This window comes from Solanum pennellii, chromosome 4, assembly GCF_001406875.1.
Source record: "Solanum pennellii chromosome 4, SPENNV200".
NCBI classification, from domain to species: domain Eukaryota; kingdom Viridiplantae; phylum Streptophyta; class Magnoliopsida; order Solanales; family Solanaceae; genus Solanum; species Solanum pennellii.
Genome location: NC_028640.1, coordinates 3,052,809 through 3,073,772, shown reverse-complemented (window position 1 = coordinate 3,073,772; position 20,964 = coordinate 3,052,809). Strand labels below are relative to the sequence as shown.

The 20,964-nt window shown below is 33.2% G+C and overlaps 1 protein-coding gene across 6 annotated transcripts; it reads right to left on the bottom strand.

The window, feature by feature from the left end:
* Positions 1-3,359: 3,359 nt before the first annotated feature.
* Positions 3,360-19,128, bottom strand: LOC107016033 (mediator of RNA polymerase II transcription subunit 15a-like). Of its 6 annotated transcripts, none has more exons than XM_027916693.1 (6): positions 19,007-19,128; positions 18,317-18,406; positions 9,918-10,114; positions 5,985-6,055; positions 4,697-4,771; positions 3,360-3,992 (listed from the first exon to the last, which is right to left on the bottom strand). In XM_027916693.1, exons 1-6 carry the CDS (start codon positions 19,048-19,050, stop codon positions 3,576-3,578), a joined length of 894 nt encoding a protein of 297 aa, XP_027772494.1. In that variant the 5' UTR covers positions 19,051-19,128; the 3' UTR covers positions 3,360-3,575. The 6 variants fall into 6 exon arrangements, with proteins under 6 accessions (XP_027772494.1, XP_027772495.1, XP_027772496.1 ...); XM_027916694.1 differs by having other exon boundaries at positions 18,317-18,397; positions 19,007-19,119; XM_027916695.1 differs by lacking the exon at positions 18,317-18,406 and having other exon boundaries at positions 19,007-19,119.
* Positions 19,129-20,964: the final 1,836 nt, after the last annotated feature.

The window sequence follows — 20,964 nt, the reverse complement described above, 5'->3', positions numbered from 1 at the left end:
TTGCAGGTTAAGTTGACACTAAAATTAGCCTTTAGCGACGACAGTAATTAGTTTTAGTGGCGATTTAAGTTGACAGTAATACTTAGCTTTAGCAGCGACTTATATATTTTATTTAGTGGTGGTTTTAGTTGCCACAAATACTTCTCTTTAGCGGCGACCGCTATTTGTTTATGTGGCCATTTTAGTTGCTACTAAAACTTATCTATAGCGGCGACTAATATTGGTTTTAGTGGCGGTTTAAGTTTCCACTAAATTAACCTTTAGCGGCGACAATAATGGGTTTTAGTGGAGATTTAAGTTGACACTAATACTTAATTAGCTTTAGCAGCGACTTATATTTTATTTAGTGGCGGTTTTAGTTGCCACGAATACCAATCTTTAGCGGCGATTTGTATTTGTATTAGTGGCGGTTTTAGTTGCACTAAAACTTATCTTTAGCGGTGACTATTATTGGTTTTAGTGGCAGTTTAACTTGCCACTAAAATTAACCTTTAGTAGCGACAGTAATTGGTTTTAGTGGCGATTTAAGTTGCCAGCTATACTTAGCTTTAGCAGCGACTTTTATTGGTTTTAGTGGTGGTTTTAATTGCCAAGAATATGTATATTTAGCGGCGACCGTTATTTGTTTATGTGGCGGTTTAAGATAGCTATTTTAATCAGAAACAATTGAGCCTCCCAAAATGTTCCAAGAGATTCAACATGTTTAGCTTATTCTCAAAATAGTTAATTATAATATAAATTTGGGGTTAGTTTTATTATATTTATATCCTACAAATAAAAGAAATAAAAAATTTAAAAGTAAAATAACCAATAACAAAGTTATATTTGAAAATTCAAAAAGATGGAGATATGAAAAATCAAAATTCACTTACAATTTTGTAGTTGATTAACATCCATCTTTTAACCATTCCAATTCACACATTCCTCGACAAAAAGAAAATAAATATATATGAATAAAATTGTAAAGAACACAAATATAAGAATTAGTAAGGATTGTTACAATTAAAAATGGATAATATTTTTTTTTTACAAATGGTGCATAATAATCTACATATTGCAAGATAATCGCAAATTTGGATGAAAGAAGATAATCTATAATGTTTGTTGGTGAGTGTGTTTATAGACTCTTCATTAACTGCACTTATTATAAAATTAAAACTAAAAGTTATTTTTCACTTTTCGTTAGCCACATTTGGTACATGAATAACTTCCTCAAACATTTACTACACAAAACTAAAAGGCGTATTTTGTTCATTTTCTTATAACATTTGTCGAATTCAAGTTTACATTTTATTAGTTAAAATGCAGTAATTAGAAGGTATGTTTACTCGTTTTGATTAAAAACTATATAAGTAAAACAACAATGAGATTGAAAATTTAATATCGTAAAGAATTTGAATCAATTAGACAAATATTGTAAGATTATCAATTAGACGAATATTGTGAAAGCACTGGAGAAATAGGCATAACACATAAATGTGCCTTTTAACTTTGCTTCAAATTATATTTATGTCTTTCAGCTTTGGATCTGCACAAATAGACACTTAACTTGTATAAAGTTGAACAAATAGACACACATGTCCTACATGTCATTTTTTGTCCTACGTGTATTGTGTCATGTAGGACTCATGTGTTTATTTATTTAAAAATTGGATAGTTAAAGTGTCTATTTGTGCATTATGAAAGTTGGAGGTTAAAGTTAAAATTTGAAGCCAAGTTTAGAGTCCAATATATATATATTATGTCGGAGAAATAATATGGACACGAGGTGGGATTATAAGACTGGTCAACGGACCGGAACCGGTTCACCGGACCGGAACGAATTGGTACCGGACCGGAACGGAACCTGTTGACCGGTACCGGGATGAACCAGACCGGAATTACCGGGATGAATAATCGGTTCCGTCCCGTTCCACTATATACCGGGATGGAACCTAAACGAACCGGAACGGACCGGGATGGAACGGTACCGATATTTTTTGGGATTACGAAAATATAATTATTTTTTTTATTTTTATAAGTATAAATTAATAGTTTTTAAATTTATACTATAATTTTTTACTTAAGTTTATTTTAAATATATTTTATTAATTTTTTTTTGTTGTTAAGTTTGCAAGTAAAGTCTAATAAAGTTTTAAAAATTTAAATCTTTTGAAGTTTATACTTTAAAATATAAAATATAAAATATAAAATATAAAATATAAAATATAAAATATAAAATATAAAATATAAAATATAAAATATAATTTATAGAAAATATAAATATAAATTATATAAAATATAAAATATAAAAAAATTAATATATATTAAGTAAACCGGATCGGAATCGGACTGGATCGGACCGGAACCGGGATGAACCGGTACCAGTACACCGGTACGAAATCACAGTTCCGTCCCGTTCCGTGTACCGGTTCAGACTATCCCGTTCTGTCCCGTAGGCAACCTAAACGGGATGAACCGGAACGAACCGGAACGGTACCGGAACGGTACCGGTACGTTCCGTTCCGTTGACCAGTCTTAGGTGGAAAACAAAGAATGAGATGAACATGATATGATGATATGATAAAGTGATTTTATTATGATTAAACTAACCATGATACTGTTATATATATATTTTTAGATATATTCCATAAAATTCATAATGATTTACTATCCATCATAAGAATACATATGTTGTTCGAATCTGTATACTCTTGTATAAAAAGTAAATTTTATTCCCCACTACAGCTTTTTATATGTAATTATAAAATGTAGATTATAAGCTTATAAAGATACATATTTCATTTGTTAGGAACATATATTTGATCACATCATGTATATGTCTCATTTTATAAATCATCATCCTCACTATATAGTTACTTCATAAATCATCTCCTATTTATATATGAAAATCAATTCATTAATGATTTGTAACTAAAATATATATATATATTTGTGTGGAACAAACGTGCAACACACGTTTTCACGAGACTAGTAGGTTACAAATTTTGCTAGTCTTATCTATTTCAAGAGTTCTGAAAGGAAAAAAAAGAATATCAATAATCATCATCAAATGTTTATTCATAGTTCATTTTTTTGTGTTTAGAGGTGTATCCAAGATTTCAAAATGATAAATACACTACACCATGGTTAGATTTAATGCTATAAAACTTTGCTAAGATAGCAAATTGACAAGTAAACTATACTTAATATTATCATCAAAATAGTATAATGAACTTCTATATTTGAAAACCAATTAAAATAGTATATCATTATTGAAGGAAACATACCAATCGAAGAAACGAAAAAGAAAAAAAAGAGACCATAAATTTTTTTAGAAGAATTTTGACCTTTGCTTGTAAGTGTAGCAACAAGATCCAAACAGAGAAAAATATGGAGATGCATATTTCAAATTTTAGCCTGAGTTCCCACATAATTTAAACAATTTATCATCATAATTGCAAATAGTTCACATAATCTAGGGAAGGGTGCATGAGTTAACGAGTGCACGAAACATAAACAATAGAATTATCCAAAACAATCATGTTGCAAGTCAATAATACTGTTTTGTTGCATATATGGATTAGTTTCAACCATCAAGGGATTGAGGTTGCTGAAGCTGGATCGAAGACTGTTGAAGCTGTGACATCTGGTGGGTTCACAATAGCATGGTCTACTATTGCTTTGCTTGCTGCTGTCGCGCTAACGTCTTTCTCTAAAAACGTTGCTGCTGCATCTGCCGATGGTGGGACTGCTCTCTTAGTTGCTGGTTCTGCATCAGTTTGCTGCTTGCGCCCCTGAGGAAGTTGCTCCTGCACTGGAGAAGAAGTAGGCTTTGGTGTCTGACGGGGTCTAAGAAAGAAATTTATGTGTTTCTCAACCGAAAGCAGTTTCTCCTTGTGAGCAAGTGTGATATAATCCTTGTTAAGCTGCAAGAAAAGCATAATGCGGTCCAACGTTATCTTGAACATCTTCAGCTTTCCAATTTGCTCATTTGTAAGATGCTGAGATTTCTGCTTAAAATCAGAAGAAGAAAAAAATCAGTTTAGTGACAGTCCTGTTTCTTTCCCTCTGCAAACTTTTGAAATACATGCTTCAACTACCTCCCACGGCAAAGAAAAAGGAAGAAAAATTCAAGAAATGGCATAAAGAGAAACAACATAGCTCACAAGGTTCCCGAAATTCAGCATAATGTTGACTCAAGTGCTCTTTAAATTCAGATAAATCAAGCCCTTGCCCAATGAACTTGGGAGGCCTTGATTCCTTCGCCAAAAGGAAATAAACTAACACAAAATGACATCTACACTGCAATGTCTACCTAGATATGTGAAAATAACTCCCTTTATGGTGTCCACCACCACCTCAATTTCACAATCATTCACAAAACTTCAACAGAAAACAAATGATGCTGATGCTAGAAATGAAAGGGAGTTAACTACTACAATAACATATTCCCACTATGCGGGTACTGTTTCTCACGATAACAGAAAATCAACCAAAGAAGCAAAAATGTGAATTTAGAGTTTTGAGCTTTCAACATCATTTCTCTGTCAGATAATATTCTAGGATTACGTTGGGCAAATCAAGTTGTTTTTATCAAATATAAATGCCAGAGAATATATGTAAGAACACCTTGGTTCATGTTGACAAAACTTGCTAGGAGTCTACCAAAATTTTGCTTTATTATGAAGCACTTAGAGGGATGTTGATGACATACCTCTTCCAGTGCATCAGCAATTTCCTGATATAGAGAATAGAGCTTTGAGTAATGCATTTCCTTCATAGACTTGATCTGCATTACAAATTTTCATAAAGTCAACTACAGAAATGTCAAGAACACATTCCCATAAGGTTAAGTGATAATTAGATCAACTTACGATGCAGTAGAGAACAAACTATAAAATCCTCACAAAAGAACCTTCCAGATAAAAAGGTTTAAAGTGAAGTAGAAGAGGAATACTACATACAACTGATTAACACGTAAATGTTATTAAAGTAAGTAACTGAATTTTGTATCCTTTAGCTTCTTGGTGCTCACATCAAGAATACAAACTTTTGTAAACAGTTTAATGCCAATCATCATTTTCCTCTCATTATTCACCTTTACCATCTATGAAGTAAAACAATGAAATAATAACTAAGTAGTTGGCTTCACAAGTGAAAAACGACGGAATGGAGTCTACAGAGCATGTAAGTGTTATATGTTTATTCTTAGTGAAGTCAAAGTAGCTAGTAAGCCAAGTCGGGGATGTAAGTAGAGTAGGATAGAGGGACAGACATGTTACCCACCAAGTTTCGAAGATAGAGGCATTGAATTCTCTATTATAAAAAAATAAAATTAAGAACAGAAAAAGTATGCCAGCAAATACAGATGAACAAATATCTTTTCATAGAGAGCATCTTTTTTATATAGCCATATATTCAGGTATATACTTCTTGCACCAATAGGTTTATCTCTCAAAGTAGCAACAAAAGATTTTAGTTGCCAGGAAATAAAGCAAGTTGGTGACATGCCATGAAGACTATGACGTGAACTTATATTCATATTACCTCGTGAACTATTAGATAATACGATCACAACATTCAACAACTATTTCTCCATTATCAGTTAATACTTCACTTCTCAATTATTCCATTGCTTCTGAAACTATTTTTTTTTGTTGTTGATAATATCGAACTAAGACAAGCTTAAACAAGGCATCATCTATAATAAGGATTCATTGTGGCAACCTCAACTTGCTTGGGATTGAGATGTAGCTGCAGTAGTACTCCTCAAGTGACAGTATACCAGTTTGTAACACCTTGCGGGGAGGGGTACGACCATGAATTTAACTAAACACTTGGTATGGTAAACCTCCTTTGTTACTCTATAATTATAGGAAATATGTCAAAATATTCAGCTATTTTTTATAATGTTACAACCAGCCAGTGTATCAAAATCCACATGTCAAATTTCCACAGTTTTCAAAATCTTGTGTAGAAGAAAATACGATTGCGAACAATACCTTTTCGTAAGCCTTTTCCTGCCAGTCACCTTCATTTGCATTTCCCGTTTGAACTGTAGAATCTAAAGGTGCTACAAACAAAACAAAAATTGAGTATAGCACAAATATTAAAGAACTTGATTGTTTATATCATCAAAATTTCAGGCAAATTTTGGGAGTGGTATAGAGTATGATAATCCTAGATAAAATGTAGGATTATTTTATCCTGCATTTGGTTGGAGGTATTACGTAGTCATGAGATTATTTATCCCATCATTTATACTATATTGATGGGATAAGTTATCCATATACATGTGAGATAAACTTATCTTGGGATAACTTATCCCATATACATGTGAGATAACTTATCAAATAATGGGTCCACCCACTACCCATCATCATTTCCTTTTCTTGTTTATTTATGACAAGGGAACCCACAATCATTCAACTCTATAGATCAACTAAATGTGGATGGCACTGAAATAAATAATCCTAACAGTATTAAAGAAGCGGTGCCGAGTTTCTACAAAGAGCTATATGAAGAGACTGAGCAATGGAGACCAGATCTAAATCTACATGGAGGAACAAAAATTAGTGTCGAAGAACAGGCATGGCTGCAGAAACCATTTGAAGAAGAGGAAATCCTGAAATGCCTTGACATGTGTGCTATGGAGACGCTCCTGGTCCAGATGGTTTCACAATGGTTTTCCTTAAAACCTTCTGAGACACCTTGAAGGACATCATAGATACTGTCAATTTTTTCCACACCAGCCAAACTTTTGAGAAAAGCTTCAATGCAACCTTCATGCATTAATTCCAAAGAAACCAGTTGCACAGATGGCATTCATAAAGAGAAGACAAATCATGGAAGAATGGTATTCGTGGAATAAAATAATGTGTAAGGTTGTAAGCTTGACATACAAAAAGCTTATGATCATGTGAACTGGGACTACCTCCTCAATATCCTAGGCAAATAGGATTTGGAGATAAATGGGTGAAATGTTGGAAGTTTGTATCAAAGCAGTTAGATTCTATGCTCTTGTGAATGGTGAACCCATTGGGTTTTTTTGCATCTGAGAGGGGTTTGAGACGAGGAGATCCACTCTCTCCTTTTCTATTTATTTTAGATATGGAGGGGTTTGATAGTATGATGAAGATTGCAATCCAAAAGAGATGGATCTCAGGTTTCCAAATGAAGAGGGTAAGGAGATATGTCATCTATTGTATGCAGATGACACTATCATATTTTGTGAGCCAACAGTTGATAAAATTAGGTTTATCAGACTAATTTTGATACTCTTTGAGAGTGCTTTAGGGTTTGAGAGTCAATCGGAGAAAGAGCAGCCTTTTCCAGTTTTGGAGGTTCCTCAAGTTTAGAGCTTGGCCAACATACTAGGATGCAGAATAGAAAATACCAACCACTTATCTTGGTATGCCCCTAGGCTATAAACACAAAGCACTAGAGATATGGGATGGGATTTTAGAGAAAAATAGAGCAAGTTAGCTAAGTTGAATGCCCAGTACCTATCAATGGTGGTAGATTGATCTTGATAAACTCTGTCCTTGATTCACTACCTACTTATGTGATGTCACTTCTTCCAATCCCAGCAAAAGTGGTGAAAAAACTGGATAAGATGGGGAGGAAGTTTATGTGGCAAGGGAATGAAGAGGGGAAAGGTCATTGTTTGGTGAAATGGGAAACTGTGTTGCTTAGTAAAAAAGATGGGGGTCTAGAAATCAGAAATCTTAGGCTTCAAAATGATAGTCTTCTATTGAAATGGTTATGGAGATATACATCAATGAGGATAAGGCTTCGTGGAAGGAAGTCATTGTGTCTAAGTATGGTGAAGCTAGCCCATGGTGCACGGAAATGGTAACTGATACCTATGGAGTGGGAGTATGGAGAACAATTAGGATTTATGGCAATTAATGGAAGACAATATTTTCCTCAAGGTTGGCAATGGAGCAAAGACAAAATATTGGAGAGACAGGTGGTTTGATCAAACTCCTTTAAATGAGGCTTTCCCAAACCTATTTCTTATTTGTGTAAACCTTGAGGTGACAATCCAAGAGTGTTAGTCCACACAGAGGTGTGATATCTCTTTTAGGAGGCGTTTAAATGACTGGGAGATAGAGAGGGTAGCCCTGTTACTTGGAGAAATAGGGCAAGATTCTATTAGCAGTACAAAGGTTGATATACCTCTTTAGAAACACAATGATAACGGGGTATTTTCTGTAAAGAGTGCCTACACAAGAGGTCTCCAGGTGATTAATGCAAATACTCAATGCAATTCAAATTATTTCTGGAAAAGCAGCATTCCTACCAAAGTAAGTGTTTCACTTGGTTGATTATCAAAAGGGTCTGCCTAACCCAAGAAGTGCTACAGAAGAAGAGACAATTGATTTCTAGGTGTTTTCTGCATATATGCTGAAGAAAACAAACTTACCAGTTACAAAAAAAAAAATCACTACTCTTCTTAGGGTTCATAGAGTAAAACTAGGCCACAAAGTAGTAGTAGTAGATAATCATTAAAAAAAAACAAAAAAACAAGTAGAGGTTACAATCGGAAAAAGGAATTTACATCTTGTTGACCCTTCTACGGTCGAAGATCCGGTGGCAGCCATAGCCGAGGCGGTACTCTTACAATCTTGAGTATCAGTATACATCTCAATTTTGATAAACTTTTTCCCCCTAATGTGAGCCCTAGTATCTATTTATATAATAGAGTTATTTTTGGTAGGATCTCAAGTAATAATTTATATCTCACAAACTCACTCAAGTTTATTTTATAAGACAAAGGTCACTCAACTAATGATAATTATCTCAAAAAGTTACTCAATTTTATTTTATAATAGAAAAGTCATTCAACTTTGTTTTGTAACACAAAGGTCACTCAACTAATGATAATTATTTTGAAAAGTCATTCAACTTTGTTTTGTACCACAAAGGTCACTCAACTAATGATAATTATTTTGAAAAGATAAATGAATTTTGTGCCTTGATAGATTAAATTTTTGCAAGTCATAACTATCTCAAGAGTTCTGATAGGATCTTAACCAATAACAGTGGTAGAGCCAAAATTCACTTAGAGGGTTCAAGATATGAATTAGTAAACACATGAAGAAGTCAAAAAAGGTTCAACATCTATCATATATACATAAAAAATAATATTAAGCATGTATAAACAATGTAAGTTTTTGCCGAACAGAGTTCAGGTGAACCCCTCAGTCTTACCTCACTTCACCCCTGGCCAACAATGTATCTACCTCATTAGAACAGGTCTCAATTTTCTCTAATTATTCCTCAACATGTGCTCAAGGGTGTACCAAGATTTCACAACACCCAAAATGTGTTAGGGGTTGATCATTGAAGCCTGGGCAATAACGATTTAAGAAATTTGAGAGTTGATGTAGCTAAGAGGCACCTTCATAGTTAATCAATTAGGGCTGCCACCTTCTATCCAAAAAATATTATCGTTAGGTTTAATGCTATATATAATATTTTGCCAAGACAACGACTTGACAAGTAAACTATAATTAATATTATCATCGCAGAAAAATAGTATAACAAATTTTGATATTTAAAAATGATTGAAATTTTTCATTATTTAGGGAAACACTTCACAAATACAAAAAAAGAATTGAAGACAATAAAATACCATATAAATGTTGAGAGAAGTGTGACCATTGTTTGTAAAAAAAAATTGCTGAAGATTCAAACATAAACTTTTTAGGAGATAATATTTCAAATTTTAGCCGAGCTCCCCTATAAAATTTATGTAATTTATCAAAATAATTGTAGTACTTCACATAATCTAGGGAGGAGTGCATGGGTTCACCAATACTTTACATGATCTTAGGAGGGTTGCATGGGTTCATGTGTACTTTACATAGTCTTGGGAGGAGTGCTTGAGTACTTAAATAATATAGCAAGGGGTTAATATGAGACCATACCTCTTCCATGTAAATGCGATCTTGCATAGCCTAAGCATTCATCATGTTTAGTACCATATTTCAATCCATCAATTAGAACCTTAACTATCACTACCAAAACCATTCCATACATTACCCACTGGATCCATGGTAAGCAATTGGCGTGCATGTGTATTTGGTGCTTGCACATGATATTACGTGCAAGACATAATTTGTAACTGAAGATTAAAATAGCAAGAGATCACTAACTTTACACTCTGAAAATTATAGAACAAAAGACATCGACAACAATAAACCCCATGTTATCCCACAAGTGGGGTCTATGAGGATAGAATATATCCAAACCTTATATCTATCTTTGCGTGGTAGAGAAGTCATTTATGATAGATGCACAACTCAAGAAAATAGAACTGATGCAGGAAAGAAAGAAAAAAGAGACAAGAAATAGCAATATACACAAAACATGCAGCAGCACATCAGAGAAAAAAGAAACAAGACAATACTCGAATCATACGACAATAATCAACTGCTTACCAACCATCTACTCTAATCTTCAATCTTTATACCATCTTATTTAAACACATGAGATCTTAGAATAAAAGAAAAAGAAACAAGAGAAATCATACATCACGTATGTGATTTATGCTTGATTATCACAAGTGCAAAGTTATGAAAGACCACACCCCACGAAAAAAACACTCTCCTTAATTTCAAAATGTTGCACGACAAGATTCTGTACAAACAATTAATGGAAATGTAGATGTATTTTAGCACAAGCAGAAAAACAATTGGACTATCAGTATGCATGAAAGTTGCTCATACAATGGAGAAGTAAGCCTATGCTGTCATTTTCCACTAAGAATGAAACGTATGTGCTTCTCAAGCAAAAACAATTTTTCCTTGTGAGTAAACTGAATCTCATGTTAGGACGCATTCTACATATCTTGTGGTTTAACGAGCATGAGATCCAACTTACTCACAAGGAGAAACTGTTTTGACTTGAAAAATAACTAAAATATCAAATTGGATGGTTAGATAAACAGATTACCTGTAATGTCGAACGAGGGCAACCATCTGAAAGCTAGATCTAATATATTACATAACCAAACCTTTTAGTTCTTTACCACCTTTTGTTTGATCGTTGAAAAGTTTATGTTGTCGTTCTTGTCATAGTAGGACAATCAAGCTAGTCATGCAAGTATTCGTAGATAGATGACAGCCATGACATTAAGTTGTCATGTCATTTTTTGTTGGCATAGCAAGAACTCTGTTGTTTATCATTAAGAAACTTAAAAAACTTATCTTGACTAGAGGAAAAAAAAATAGGTGCATCAAAATTTGTATGGTGCTAGAGGATCTAAACATGTAACAATGTAATAACTTTAAAACAAACTCTGAAGTAGAGTTACATGCTTGTTGAATACGAAACATTGTTGATTGTTAAGGAGGGGGTTTTGGCTTGAGATTAGATGATTCAGAAGGGTACTTTAATAATTTAACTTGTGATTCCTTCTTTACTTTACATACATCGATTAAAAAAAGGACATATTAGTATATATACCCATTCTTAGACAAGTACATTTAGAAGACAACTAGAATGCAGCTATATACCTGAAAGAATATCTACCATTGTCCCAAAATTTCCTCGATATTTTAATGTTGTAAGCAATCTACTTCTTTCTTATGTGTTATCGTCAATTTTTTTTATATGTAGCACCTTCATATTCTTCAGCTCATATGAGAAATGCACATGGAGTTGATTGTGCAAAAGAGGTTTACTAAAAGATAGTTTGCAATGGTATTTTTATATGCTCTAAATTTTGAAAACTAAGGATATCACAGACAACTTGGTGGAAATTGAAATTTGATAAACTAACTTATTATAACAACAGAAATTCCACATCATTACTCAATGCAAAAAAATTGTGAGTTGTTTACGATATCCCTAGTTTCAAACTCTTGAGCAAATAAAAGTACCATTACAAACTATATCTTTTGATAAACCTCTTCCTGCCAATCAACTTCATTTACATTTCCCATATGATTTGAAAAATATAAAGGTACTACAAGTAAAACAAAATTGAGGATAGCAACATAGCTCAAAATAAGAAGTTGATTGCTTACAACATTATATTGTCTAAATTTTATGACAATATTAGATATTATTTCAAGTATCTAGATACATTCTATTTTTGAGGAAAGGTAACTTGTATTATAAACACAAGAATACACGGGACGTATTCCAGTAGTACTTACAATTAGAAATACAAAAGTGTTGTTGTTTTCCTATGAACTCCTTAGGTACTCTAAGATACTAGCGATATACTCATTTTCATGAGGATATTCATGTTTACACCAAAAATAGAAAAGAGCTAAACATTTTAGCTTCATCTTCTACATAGAGCAGCTCTTGTTCTCAAAACATCTCCGATTCCTTTCCAGCCAAATAGTCCACCAAATGAAGGTTGGGACAATCTTCCATCTCTCCCTGTGCGCTGATTGATTTCCATCCCAATTCCAACATGCCAAAGCTTCCTTTATGTTTCCTGGTGCCCCTTTTATTGATGAAAATTTGCCAAAGTTTCACTATCGCCTCCTTACAGTGTAAAAAGAGATGATTTAAAGGTCTTCTGAACCTTAAATTCCAACCCTGAGCATCTCTCATTTCTTTGACAATGGCCCTTTCTGTAGACTCAAGTTGAATAGTTCAGGGAAACAAGCTCTAAGTGGAGCTTTTCCCATCCAAACTTCCTCCCAAAGTAGAGTTTTTCCACTATTTCGTATCTTAATTGTGCACTTGTTTATAACTTTTGGCCATAGATTCCTAATTGTCCTCCACAATCCGGTGCCATATGGTTGTGTTGCTATATTGCTAATCCACCTTGTCTCCACACTCTAGCTAGCCTTGATGGTATCTCTCCACCGCGACTGTTTTTGTGATGCAAATCTCCACAACCATTTCATTCGCAGGCTGTGGTTTTATATTTTCAGATTCCTTGTTCCTAGTCCCCCTTCTTTCTTGCTGACGAAAACTTCATTCCACTTGACCAAGTAAAATTTGTACTTATTCGGATCGCAGTTTCCTTGCCAAAGAAAATTTCTTCGAATGGCATCTAATTTGTCTCTTACACTTGCTGGCATAGGGTACACCGACATCATGTAGGTAGGCAAAGCATCAAGAGCACCGTTGATGAGAGTAGCTCTGCCACCGAGGGATAAATACTGACTTTTCCAATTGGCAAGCTTCTTCTTGCATTTCTCCAGCACATTGTTCCAGATGCCTTTTGATCATCTCTTATATCCTAGAGGCATTCCCAAGTATATTGTGGGCAGCTCCCAGAATATTTGCCAGACTATCAATTCTGGGTACCTCAGTCACTGGATAGATGTAACTTTTGCCCCAATTGATGTGTAGACCTGAAGTTTCTTCAAACAATATCAATATTATTCTTAAAAACTTTAGTTGACCGATGTTTGCATCACAAAATATTAGCGTGTCATTTGCATATTAAAGATGTGAAATGGCTAGACTCTGTCTATCCTTCATGTTTACATTGAATCCCCTTATCCAGTTGTTTGTCTTGATTGTTCTTAGCATATCATTGAGACCCTCCATTGCCAATATAAAGAGAAAAGAAGATAATGGATCCCCTTGTCTCAAGCCTCTCTCAGAGGAGAAGAAACCTGTGGGAGAGCCATAAATCAAAACTGAAAATTTCGCTGTAGTGGTGCAAAATTTGATCCAGTTTATCCATTTTTCCCAAAACCCATGTTTTCCAAAGTCTTCCATAGGAAACCCCTACATTCTATTTGTCATATAAATATACTTGTCTAAGAATGAATATATATACTAATATGTCCGTCTTTTTATTCTATATTTGTTTATATTAAATTAAAAGCAGGAACGCCAACTTAAGAGTGAAATTACTAAAAATACCCTTCTAAATAATCTAACATCAATCCATCACCCGACCTTAACCGCCAACAATGTTTCATATTCAACAAGCATGTAAGGCTACTTCATAATTTTCGAGTTTTTATTCTCTTGCATCATTACACGTTTATATCCTTTAACATCATACATATTTTGATCCACCTATGTTTTTTCCTCCCGTCTAGGCAACTTCTTTGCTTATTCTTTTTCTTCCTTACAGATAAACTCTCCAAAAAAATTTTACTTTCCAAACAAAGAATGATACAAAAATAAATTCCTTAAGGTTTTGGGTGTTTGATTTTCAAAATTTTGGGTGCTAGGCATCATGTATGCTTCTTGAAAGTACTAAGCATTGTATTTGCTTCTCAATGTATTTGGTGCATTGTGTATGTTGTCGTGGACTCATGGCGTTGAATAATTGCTTTAACTCTCTTTTATGACAAGTTCTTAATGCAATTTATGATGAGATATAGTATTCTTGATAAACAATTGTTTGAAATTAGAATTGTTGATATAAGTCATGCGCAAATTTACTTATGTGCTAGGGGTGTGTTTGTATTTTCTAACGCTTATTGCAAGGGTATTTAAAGGGGAAGGTCAATGATTTTAGTGGTTGGGTTATATTTATGTATAACCCACTTTTTCCATAAATCTCCATGCAGATACTAGTGGTGATGACGAAGCTAGTAGTTAAGGCGTTTCACTAGAGTTATTCTAATTGTTGTGGTGAAACGGTTGCATTGTTCATGGAGGTTTTCCAAAGAGTTATTAACATTTATTCTGAGTCCTTTCGGAATCCTTTTGATGCTCCATGGTCTAGTGTGGGATCTGAGCAAGAGTGTTAGAATACTTATTTCATTTATTAAATGTTGTGCATCAATGGTTAAGGTATGGAAATTAGATTCACCCGGCTGATGGTGCGTACTTGTGTCAATCATGCCTAGCGGGTAGTTTGGGACATGGCATAAACCTAAAATTCACTCCCTAAAAGTAGTAAATACGTTGCAACTAACATCCGAAGTAGCAGACTTTAAACTTTACTCCCGATGTAGTTGAACATCGAAATTTACTCCGAAAGTGGTAAAACTTTGAGCTTACATTCTTCAAATAGTAAAACTTCAAAATTCTCTTGAAGCAAAAATAATTGAAAAATGTCTGGGAAATACTCTAAGGCAATGCCATTGTACTTGAGAAAAATAATGAGCTATTGATTAATGTTTGTATTTCAAGCACATTTAAATAATCTGATTTCATTCCTCAAAATGAATGAAAGAAATACCACAACTTCTCTCTTGAAGAGACAAAATAACAAAGGATATACATGTTATTTTTGTGGTATGGAAGTCATTGCAATATGTACATGTCGTACATAGAAACAACTTGTATAACTTTAGTAAAGTATCATTTTACGGCGGAAGGAAATAAATCTTGATGAATGCTTTCTATGTATGTTCTACTAATTTCCTTTAAGGAAATAACAATTCATACACTTTCCTAAAGGAAGTGACAATAATATCAAATTACCGCTTTTATAAAAAGTATTTAAATGTTAATCATGATTATGGAATCCCGAAGATGTGCATATTAAGTATTCAAAATATATTGAAGAACAACAAAATTCTTCAGAAAAAATTAATGTTGTTTGTTTTCGTGAAAAATACAAAAGGTCAATGAGCATGTTCACCTATCATGTGATATCTTAAATAGATGCATATATAAGATGGTCTGTCATATGTGCGTTTACTGTCAACATGCAGTTTAACATTCATAAAGTTCTTTGATCGAGTTAAGAGCATAGTTTTCAGATTGTGTAATCAAGAGTGAAGTTAATTCATCTCGATAATGTTGTTTTATATCCAAGCTAGTTTGACATTGAATACCTTTAATAAATAGTCGAACCACTGCTTATGAGAACAAAATTGTGTGTTGGTCTATGATATGATATAGTGCATACAACACTTTTTATGCATCAGACTAACAAATCATGGCATATTTTGCCTCTTCTCAATTTGCTTAGGGTCAGGTATCAAATATTTTCCACCTATTTGCTTTTAACGTGCGATATATGAGGATATTCGAATGAATGTGGGCGTGTCCTTTGTTGTGGACAAGTTAAGGAAAGCGAGACTAGATGATTTGGACACGTGAAGAAGGGTGAATAGACACACTAGTGAGGTGTGAAGGTTGGTTCTAGAGCATACAAGGATACTTATTCAATAGATACGTCAAGTCGAATGCTAAAAGCATTTGCTGACCCAAAATTTATCTCATATTTCAGTTGCAAAATCTCCTTTTAACTCTCCTAAATGGACATAGTCAACAACATGCATAAAGCATGGTAAACCAGTCGATTCCAATTGCAATAATTCTTAGGTAGGGAGAAAAGAAAATGATTATACGACTTATAAAACCTCATGCGAGCTTCAGGTACCGCGTTAGTACGATACATATTCAAAAGATAATTCAAGTCAAATGCTAGACGCATATGCTGACCCAAAATTAACTCATATTTCAGTTACAAATGCTCATATTAAATGTTCTGGATAGACAGAGTCTACGACATACATAAAACATTGTAAAGCAAGAAGTTCCAACTGCAATAATCCTTAGAAAGGGAAAAAAGAAAATGATCATAATACGGATGCAATGTGTACTTGAAGAGCATACGACCTATGAGACCTCATGAGAGCTTTATGTACCTGGAAATGATAAAGTGATGAGATCTCGGTAAGTTATGTCGCGTAGTGAACTGATACAATGATAGCTCATTGACGATATATATTTGATTTAATATAGCGCACAATATTGTAAAAGATGGTGAGAATCTAAACTCTACGTCTAACCCTGTGTTGTAAAAGGCGATCACCTCGTCGTCAATGGAAGAGGTTAGGCGACCCTTCATAGCTTTGTGGCGAGGCGAGCTTCAAAAGGTGACACCGTGGCGAGAAAGGCGTCGCCTTTTGGTCGTCTTTTGTTATTTCTTTTTAAAAGGCGACTACTTTTGGGTTTTAAAATTTAAAAGATAATTTTAGGGTTTTCAACTAGACATCTCGGGAAGCCAATTAGAATTTTTCGACTACTCCAAAGTCCAACCAATATGCTGTTCTTTTTCCTTCTTTTCTTCATATTTTAGAGTCACATCTACCTCTGTTTTTTCTCTCTGTTTTGACTTTTGTTCTGTTTTTTCTTATTCAAGTTCTAAGTATGTACTATTTATTTTCAGTTTTTTAATTGAAATATTTGCTAATATGTAAATTTAGATTTGATTATTTATATATGCAGAAAAATATTTTAACATTTTGGTATTAATCGGGTTGCACTTCAAAAAGGTGAGCGCCTTGCCGTTTGTCGTCCAAAACACTGCCTTAACCAAAAGCTTCTCATAGAAGGACTTGACCCAGAACACTTGGTTATTTCCCAACTCCCAACTCAAAGCATTGAGTCTATCGATTGCTAGCATTGCTTTTGAATCAAACCTAGAACCTCTCATCACTATAAGCCCCCTTAACTTGCTGAATAGACAATTTCCTTTGCATGATACTATACAATACTGGGAATTCATCCTTAAGCACCAATCCTCCACACTACTTTTGTAGCCCAAACCTAACCTTACTCCCCTCCCCAACTTTGAATCCAACGTTATCATTTAAGGCATTCCACCCCTTTCATATTTATGATATTCCTCCACACACCACACGTGAAGGATATCGTGATCACATTTGTTCTCCATCTCTCCATATTTATCTGCGAACACCCCTCTCCATAAAGCTTCTCCCTCTATTCCAAATTTTCACAATCATTTTCCCAAGAGTGTGATTTCTTAACACAAAGAACATATTTAATAGCCATATATTCAGGTATACACGTATTGCATGAACAGGTCAATCCTTCAAACTATCAATTAAAGATTTTAGTTGTCGAGAATAAAGAAAATTGGTGACATGCCATGAAGACTTTGATCCATACTTCCATACATATTACCTCATGAATTTAGATAATACGATCACAACTTTGAACAACTAATTTACTATAATCAATCAATTGATCAAACAATACTTCTTCTCATTTATGATAGTGCGTATGAAACTATTTTTTCTCATTGACATATTGGACCAAGACGGACTTAAATAGCGGATCATCGACAGTGAGAATTCAAAATAGTGAACCTCAACTTTCTTGGGATTGAGGTGTAGCTTTAGTAGTACTTCTCAATTGAGAATACACCAATTTCTAACAAGTTACCTATTAACATGCTCGATTTTCTATTTCCTCTAAGAAATGGAATACATAAAGAACCTTGCACGGAAGGGTAAGACCATGAATTTAGTTGAACACTTCGTATATATGGATAGGAAATATTTCAAATGATTCAACTATTTCTTTTCTTTTCTTTTTTTTTGATAAAGAAAAAGATTCAACTATTTCATATAATGTTATAACCAATCCGTTTATCAAAATCCACATAAGTAATTTTCACAAGCAATACCTTTTGGTAAACCTCTTCCTGCCAATCAGCTCCATTTGCATTTCTTGACTCCATTTGCATTTATTGTCTGAGTAGTATAATCTAAAGGTGCTACAAATAAAATAATGAGGATTCACACAAATATTACAGAACTTGATTGTTCACAACATTAGAATTCTAGTAAAGTTTTGGGATAATGTTAGATATTTCATGTTTAAAAGTGGGAACCTTCCACACAAATTTTTTATTACCACAATGGTAGAGAGTTAGCCACTTAAGAAATAATGAGTCCGCGCTCTACATTGTAACAAGGTCCGAACCTACGAAGTGCCTCTAACCCATAAAACTATCACTCTTCGAGATCAAGGCCTTGGGCATTGAAAGAAAGTGCCTACGATTTAAACTTGGAACCATAAGTACAATTTTCAACCCTCTATAGCCTCTAGTCTTGTGCTTAGGGCACTAATTCAACTTGGAACCCTAAGGACAATTTTGAACCCTCTATAGCCTCTAGTCTATAGGGCACTCAAATATATACAGAGAGAGACTAAAAATAAAAAATACTAGTATATTTTATACACTAGTGTAATAACCCGCAAATTACACTGGGCTAGGCAAACCCCATACAACAAGCTCGATCAGAAGCGTAAAATCATTGACAAAAGAAGAAAAATAAAACAAGTACAAGTTGAAATCGAAAAAGAAAATTACCTCCGGCAGCTTCCTCGGCGGCCGCCACGGCTGGATCGGTACATTCACCACCACCGTGAGTATCCATCAACTTTAACTTCCTTAACCTGGAAGATATAAATTTATTATTGACGTTTGTGTATATTGAAATAAAAAAAATATTAGAGTTAATTTCTCATTAGGGGTCTCAATTAATAATTTTTATACCATAAACCCAATTATCTTTATATTTTGAAAACATAAAAGTCACTTAAGTTATGATAATTATCTAATGAGTTATTAAACTTTTATCTAATATATGAACACTCAAAAAAAATTACTGTTAATTGAGTAATCTCTGTGAATAATTATTTTGAGTTTGTGAACTTATTGTTAAAAATACAAGTTTTGAAAGAAAAAAAACTTGTATTTTGAAATTTTTCTCCATTATTAAATATATAAATAAAAAAGGGAAAAATATCAATTGCACTTTAAACTTATTTAGATTTGAGATAATTCGAACACACAATTTAATTTTTACACTTTTAGTGCCATATCTTCCAAAATCAAGTTGTGTACCGTTCGATTTGCAACCCCTACTACATCTGCCTTTACGATATTTACTATATTTCGTACGTTTCGGATATAGGGATTAAAGTTTCTATTGATATTCATGTCATAAACATAAATAATTATTATGAAATGTTATTCACTAAGATGATTGTATCACATTCACCTTTATTGATTCAATATCTCTAACAATTTTTCAAATTTTATTGAATAAGTTAAACGGAAGTCTCTACATGCCCCAGTCATTTTCAATTCTTTAGGAAATTCAAAAGATCATCATTGTCTAGTGAGCCATATAAATAGAATGTAACAACATCCATCAAGCGTCTACAAAGTTTTTCATCCACATTCAAAATGAATATATATTCTTACATTACTTCAATAGTCTTCTTACGATCGCTCTTTTGTCTACTATGGTCCTAGCCTTCTTACATTACTTCAATAGCAATATTCAATACAAAAGGAATTATTGACGTTAAAATCATTTTGATTTCACTTAACTTATTGAGATCTCTTTATCATCATCTTTTCAAGAACCTAGAACTTTTCAGACGAGGTATTATGAATTGTTATTTTTCAGAGCTTTTATTCATGTGTATCACATGAACACCTTGAGCAAGTTATCTTACATAAATGATTGAAAGATCATATTCAACCAAATTCGATGCAATTGATGGATAAAAGAAAATGAAATATTTTTTTTTAAAATATGGAAACCAACTTTATCGTACACATAATATGTTGTTATTTGTTGAAAAAATATTGTTTTGGTGACTCTATTTCATGGCATTACTGCTTTATCATGATCAAAATATTATTATTCCTCTGAGATGTATACCATAGGATTGTCCACCTAAAAGTTATATTACGACAAATACAATCCAACACTAGGATCTGAGAAAGGTAAAATGTACACACAACTTATCCTTATTCTGTGAAGGTAGATATATTCTCAAAAGACCATATCAATTAATAAAGAAAGAAGTACACATCATTTAGAAAAGGAAGGGAAAATTACATGAAATAATATTTTAAAAAATAATTACTTATTTTAGCGATACTTTTTTGTTTTTTACCATTTATAGCAATATTGTGATAAATCTGTAATATGTATTAAGAGTGAATTATGTATGCAATATATTTGAATTATAATTGTTATTTGAAATATATTATGTTTGTTTGATAAACAATTGTCACATTGTATTGTAAGTGTATTAAAATGTGTGATAAATGTATTATCCATCATTAAAACTTGTATTATATGTAAATAATAAATTGTTCTTTGTAATATGTATTAAACTTGTATTATAAATGAATTAAAAGTGATTAAGTGAAAAAAAAATTATTGCTATAAATGGTAAATATTTTTTTATTATAGCATATTTATGTAAGTTTCCCAAAAAGGAATACTAACAAGGACTAATAACGTG

Excerpts from the sequence above, each read along its gene's own strand:
- LOC107016033 (XM_027916693.1), bottom strand. The coding sequence starts at position 19,050 with ATGTACCGATCCAGCCGTGGCGGCCGCCGAGGAAGCTGCCGGAG. Across the intron at positions 6,056-9,917 it reads ATCGCATTTACATGGAAGAG|CACCTTTAGATTCTACAGTT; the intron begins GTATGGTCTCAT and ends TTTTGTTTGTAG. Across the intron at positions 4,772-5,984 it reads AGGAAAAGGCTTACGAAAAG|ATCAAGTCTATGAAGGAAAT; the intron begins GTATTGTTCGCA and ends TTTGTAATGCAG.